Consider the following 6912-nt stretch of genomic DNA (forward strand, 5'->3'; position numbering starts at 1 on the left):
TTCCACACCAGCATAGAGCACAGTCTCGCCTGGACAGCCACCTTTTCATCCACTGCCACCAGTGCTGCAGTATAGTCCAGAAGTTAGACGAAGGGAGGATTTTACTAAAATGCTGATGCCATCAGAAAACAGCTTAGATTCTCTAAAACCAGCAGTATTTTAATGCCTTTATATCTTTATATCTAGCTGCTTTTCTTGCAAAATTTCCCTCAAGGCTTTCAGTTATGTTCATCTGTGGGTCATGGCGTCAGTGTGCACTACCTGCAGCCACCGCTAGAGGCGCGCCCTCTCTTTCCACACACTCCCACACTTCGCTTAGCTGGTCGAGATGGTCATGGCGGAGGGCGCAACCGTTGTGAGGAGGAACAGACCAGGCACTACGGCGAAGGTAAACACAGACTGAGATTTAGCTAACTAGCTTAGCCGAGCAGTTAGCGGTCCAAAACATCTGTTAACGGTGTGTATGTGAACCTAGTGAGGAGAACCTCCGCTGGACATGAGACACGGTTACTCAGAAGACTGGGAAGCTAGGGTTAGCGCTAGCTGTGGTTTGACCTAAAACACAACAAGTATGGAGAACTCGGTGCTACACACCGCCTTCAGGTAGCTGGCTATCAGCTGTCTTGTAAATGGCAGCAGATAAATGGTTTAATGGAGTTAAATAGCTAGCTAGCAAGCTGGTATGGAGGCTAGGAGGTTGGCTACCTCGGTTTCAGACACTGGCTGCACCTAGCTAGCTTGGGTTAGCATGGGTTAGCATGGGTAACAGTTGTTAGCCTGTAGCACGTTATCGTTCAGACGGGTCTGTGCTGTAAATACGACCATAATCAACAACTCAGTAAAACACACGGTCGGTTTAGACACACTGGCTGGTGTTTGGGAAGTTTTACAATGTAGCTAGTGTATAAAATAATAGCTATAGCTAGTCTAACATAGTTATCCTAGACACTATGTCATACTTGTCAACACAGTAAGTGGCACCCTCCGTACCGCCCCACCGCCTCCTACCACTGTCCACATACAGATTCAGTTCAACTCAATTACTATATTTTATTAATATCGTGTTTTTTTAACAACAGATGTAGTCACAAAGCAGCTTTACAGAGATCTGGGTCTTTGTTGAGCAAGCTAGTGGCAACAGTGGCAAGGAAAAAGTCCCTCAGGTCGAGAGGAAGAAAGCTTGAGGGGAACCCATCCTCCTCAGGTGGACACCAGATCATAATAAAAATCAATACAGGAATAAAAACAGTAATGAAACTAAACTGAATTAAGAAAAAGTGATGAAGTCATGCAGGAAGGCGAGGATGACTCAGTGCGAGGACCCCAGAGCAGGACAGCGGGCAGGAGGGCAGTGGAGAGGCAGGTCAGGGGGAAGAAAGGAGGGGAAAACACAAGGGGTTAAGAGGAGCGCAGGAAAATGTTATGGGGGATGGGGGTAATATAGGGTGATGAGATCCAATAATATCACACACAGCACTGTAAACTAGGCTACACACCGTAAATCCTAAAATCATCCCCAGGCAACTCTGATTTACTGCCTCACAATATCACTATAACAAGAATTTGCTTAAATTTACCCAGAGTCAAACTGACACACCTGGCTACATTTATTGTATTTTGCTCCTTTCATGCCAACTGTTTATCCTCCGCTCCTCTAAAATTAGGAGTATTAGTGTGGAGTTCATTCCCCTCTGTTGCTTCAGTCACAGCCGCCACTATTCTGGGTAGGGTGTTGGAATAACTGCTGATAAAAAAGTTTATCATAATAGCTGTATGTTTAATCAGGTCATGTACAGATGTTGGATGAGTGTTGGTTCTGGATCAGCTGTTGTTTTTAAGACTGCGGTAATGTTTTAGTTTGCAAATCTGGTATTTTAAGCAGGGCGTGCACAATCTGCTTTTCTAAGCATATCGAAGACGTTATTAGTGCTTGATAAACAATCAGCTGCAGATTTCATTACAAACAGCGTAATTATTCTTCAAATTTTGTGCTATAGTGTTTTAACCATATTACCCAGCCTCACGTCCGTGTGGAAACTTTAATACTATAAAAATTATATGGGGGATGTAAGAAAGCACAATCCAGTGTAATTAACACAGTACAAACACTAGTAGAGCAAAGCAAATATAAGGTATATCCTGGCAGGTCATGCATCTCATTTTGCAGAAGGCCAAAGTTAATGTGAAGATAAAAGGCAGCCTAATTTTTATGTTAGTAACAGAATAATCTTCTGATTATTTTGAGCAGTTAATCTATCTTTGTAAAAACAACATGTTGTCATGTCAAAAGTTCCACAATATTGAAGGTAAAGCTTTTTAAGGAAGTTAAAGGTGTTGCCAAAATGCCTAGAAATGTGTGTTTGCTGATCAGGCAGAGCAGCCACAGAACCTTTAAATATGCATGATCAGGGTGTCTATAGGTATAAGCAAGTGATCTTGAATGTTTATTGAATACATTTTAATGCTAAGATTTGAGACTTTTTCTCCCCATTTGGCAGGACTTTTACAACTGGCCTGATGAATCATTTGAGGAGATGGATAGCACTCTGGCGGTGCAACAGGTGAGAGTTGTAGAAATGAAGTCTTCTCACTGGGTGAAAAATAAAGAAACAAAGGAAAACGCTCTGCTGGATATAAATGCTACTTTCCGGTGTCTAGCTGGGAAGTGTGGGATGTATATGTTTCCGTTTTTAAACTAGTCAGGCTGTATTACCTTGTAAAACTGGTACAGAGCAGAATTTGAGTGGTGTACACTTGCTTATGTTCCTTTAACGTCTTTATTTAGCTTTGCATGTTTTCATTAAAATTATTTATTTGCATTAACAAACCCTGTTAAACTGCTTGTTACCATTTTTTCTGTCATTTTTAACCTAATTTCAGTTATACCACTTTATACTGTATCTCTGCTGTGTGAGCAAGTAATGATAACAGTCTCTGCTCTGATCTATTCTCAGTATATCCAGCAAAACATCCGCTCTGACTGCTCCAACATAGAGAAGATCATGGAGCCTCCAGAGGGACAGGATGAGGGGGTGTGGAAATATGAGCATCTCAGGTAATTTCCACTCATCTGCAGGGATTTGTGAAGAAATGTGAAATAATGCACTGTGCAGTTAGGACAGCATGGAGGTCTTCATGTGCTTTGTGTTTTACAGTGTTCAGAATCAGTTCTCTTTCAGGTCTTTCTTTCTTATTGTTTTTATAGGCAGTTTTGTTTGGAGCTGAATGGCTTGGCCGTTAAACTTCAGGTACTTTCTGTTGTCTTTCTGTGAATAAGAGAGTCTTAAAATGCTTTTATGAAGCTGGTGGCACCACCCACGCTGACCTAATTTAGTGTTTGGGATATATTCCTCAGTAAGTATGCGTTTCTTTCCTTCTTAATGGTTTATTCATGTTTCCTTTGTGTTCACAGACTGAGTGCCACCCAGACACGTGCACACAGATGACTGCCACTGAGCAGTGGATATTTCTCTGCGCTGCTCACAAGACGCCTAAAGAGGCGAGTACAAACGCGTGATCCTCCACAGCTACATATTTGTCGATAATCTGCACAAACTTCATCTGATAAAATAAAAATAGGTCACACAAATGTTTGTGATTTTTGCAACCCAGCTAGTTTTCATCAAACAGAGTCAAGTAGACGAGAGATCACATTTCCTGCCATATAAAGGGATTTGAGCTCTTTCCATTTAGAAAGACCTGGCTGTATCTCTCTCTAAAGTGCTGAAAAGTAGCAGCATTTCTTCTAAAAACACTCATCTTGTCCTCCAAGCACCACCTCTTCATTAAGATGGTTGTGTTTGTTTTTCTGCATGCCTCAAAAAAAACCCTCTACACTTTACTTACTACACTACCAAACACAATTTTAATGGAGGGCACTAATTTTGATACACTATTTAGTACAGGAGTGTGTGGTGGTTTGGGATGCAGCCTTTGTGTTTGTTGTAAAAGAAACTTGAGGGAAAATCAGCATATGCATAAATGATGCATATCTTTGCCCAAAAGGCAAAATTTCAGGTATCAACTTGTCAAGTTGAACAGTAAAAAATTCAGTTGACCTTCAGGTGTCCAAGTAATTTCTGTTTCTATGGCCTACATGGACAAACTTGTTAAAGCTTTCAAGCATAGTTGTAAAACAATCCTTTAAATAGAGACATCTCAATTGTATAAATGTATGTAATAGTAAATCAAAACAAAAACAATAGAAGCTTGTGTGTGTGTTGTGGTCACTCACTGGTCCTAACACAGGCATATAAAAATACATATGGAAATCTATTTGTTGGGATCATTGGAAGAGAATTTGGTTGGATGTTGATGTTTTTTTGTTTTATATTTAAAAGAATACTGACAAAAGAAAAGTGAAATGTCTCCTGGTTTTTGATTAATTTGGAAATGTACGACAATATCACAACTATTACATTTCAAAAATACTCCAGTAAAGTCCAGACCATCCTAAATAATACTTAAATACAGTAATAAAGCTCTGTACTAAAGTATTTTCCAACTATGCATGTAGAGAACTCTCACCTTCTTATTCCACACCAGTGCGGGTCTCCAAAAATGACAGACATTTGCTAACATATCTATACTTTCTGTTATCCATTCAGTGTCCCGCCATTGACTACACGAGACACACCTTGGACGGAGCTGCATGCCTTCTAAACAGCAATAAATATTTCCCTAGTCGGTGAGTCTTACCACAAACACTACCATTCCCTTCAGTGTTTTTGCCCTGAATCCAGCATGTGGCTACTGAATTTACTTATTGGACGTATAGACAGTATATATGGATGGACTCTGTACTACATTTCTATAGTATTAATACTATTACCCTGTATAACAGTGTACTATACCATTGAGGACTTTGTGCTCATGGTGTGTAATGTGCCCTTACTGTTGGTTATTGCTCTCTTTACAGTGTCAGCATTAAGGAGTCGTCAGTGGCAAAGCTGGGCTCCGTTTGCCGTCGCATTTACAGGATCTTCTCCCACGCTTACTTTCACCATCGTCAAATATTCGACACGTATGAGGTCAGCAAAAAATTTTTTTTTGTGCATATTCAAGTGTTTTACATGACTGCAGGAGGTTATATATTTCTCTGCAGTATGCAAAGAAAGCTTCTTGTAGTAGAAGTTCATAACAGAACTTCTGTAAACTTGCATTTTGCAGACACTGATGATTTTAATTCATCAGTTTCTGTGATGTCATTTCATTTCTGTCTGTCACACGTTCACAATTGTGGGCTGTGAAGCTTTAACGTGACGATGAAGAAGATATTATTCTATATATAGCAAAGAGGTTCCAGACCTGCCCCTTGGGGAGCTACCTTCCGGCAGGTTTTCAACTCCAACAGTCCCCCATTCAGCCAGTCAGTGACTTCTGAAGGCAGTAATTACTTGGCTGAGGTAGGGGCGTTAGGGGGGTTAGAGGTAGATCTAAAGTCTACAGGAAGGCAGTTTTCCAGAAGGTTGAAGGGTTGAAGGGTTGAGCACTGGTATACAGCATGCATTTGTGTTGTGAGCAGGTTCCAGTGATGTTCTCCAAACTAACCAGCAGGTGGCAGCGTGAAACAGTATAAGCAGCTGCCACCTTTCACATAATGCATTAAATAGGTACAGATACCCAGTTGCCTGGTGCCTAAAGCAGGGTTTTACGGTAGTTTTGGTCTAAAATAGAGGTACGTACAGGGTGTTGCAAGACTGAATAGTCTTTAGGATTAGCTTTACTGATTATTTTGGATAGTAATTGGTAAAATGGCTATATTCACACTGATGTTGCAGACCTTTGTTTCCACCCACCACTGTATTAGTCTCTGCAGTGAACCATTTCACCTCAATCCACTATGAATGACTTTCCTCATCTCTCAACTACGAAATTGTGCAGAAATGTAGGAAAAATGATGGAATTCCCCGTGTATTTGTACTCAGATATTGTAATCATCTTTAATGTCTTCGCTTTTATAACCTGTGTCTGAATCTCATCTGTGTGCGCACATCACCCGCAGAACGAGACGTTCTTGTGTCACCGCTTCACGCGCTTTGTGATGAAGTACAACCTGATGTCTAAAGACAACCTGATCGTTCCCATCCTGGAGGAGGAGGAGGAGGACGAGGGCCAAAACCCAAACCCTGGAGAGAGTGAGGCTTGAACTCCAGCTCCAGAAATCGATCAGTGCAGCCTCAAAGCAGAAGCCCAAACAACTAGAACTCAATCACACTCGGAGCTTTTTTGATTTGCCTCTTGCTTCAGCCCCAAGCCAGAGCACCTCTTTGTGCATAGATCTCGCTACTGTTGCGTTCCAGCATAACAAATCATGCCCGGTTCCCTCCTTTCTTCTCCTTTATTAACGAGTGTGGTGATATTCACCCCTGTCCGTACTTATTAGGTTGTGTGAATGGAGGCGTCTTATCCAGTCAATTGTATTTATTTTTTAAATAAACTAAAAGTGATATTTTCATTATGGTTGGTGTTAATAAAAAATAAATAAATAAATGCACTGAGAGCTGGCTCTGATTTTTACCAAGTAATGATAAAAGGCCCACAAGGTTTAAATGACCTGTTTGTTTAAAGGGCCCTTAAAGTCGGTTTGTCACATGTGCATGGTATGTGGACTTTAGTTGGAGTGAAAATGCTCAGCATTACAAGCCCATGTACAACCCTGTTATTTTGCCTCACGCTGTTGGCCTTGTGGGAAAAAATAATAATAAATATAAGCTGGTTTACGTCACTGCAATGGCTCACAGTAGCTGCCTAGCCTAGCCTAGCATAGAGTCTAAGCGGATCAGCTAGCACAGTGCATGGTTAGCTAGCTGTCTGGGGTCTGCTAGGGTTAGCTTTTAGCTTAGCACCTACATGCTTTACAGCCTCCCCCCGCCCCCCGCCCAGGAGTCACTCAGATACCTGCAGTGGCTC

At 41.3% G+C, this 6912-nt stretch overlaps 1 protein-coding gene across 1 annotated transcript; it reads left to right on the forward strand.

Annotated features, from left to right (window-relative positions):
• Positions 1–303: 303 nt before the first annotated feature.
• Positions 304–6492, forward strand: mob4 (MOB family member 4, phocein). Its single transcript, XM_072686335.1, has 8 exons — positions 304–388; positions 2499–2561; positions 2955–3055; positions 3206–3248; positions 3413–3499; positions 4608–4687; positions 4919–5030; positions 6005–6492. Exons 1-8 carry the CDS (start codon positions 329–331, stop codon positions 6146–6148), a joined length of 690 nt encoding a protein of 229 aa, XP_072542436.1. The 5' UTR covers positions 304–328; the 3' UTR covers positions 6149–6492.
• The last annotated feature ends 420 nt before the right edge of the window (positions 6493–6912 follow it).

The sequence above is a fragment of the Salminus brasiliensis genome, chromosome 8, assembly GCF_030463535.1.
Source record: "Salminus brasiliensis chromosome 8, fSalBra1.hap2, whole genome shotgun sequence".
Lineage (NCBI taxonomy): Eukaryota > Metazoa > Chordata > Actinopteri > Characiformes > Bryconidae > Salminus > Salminus brasiliensis.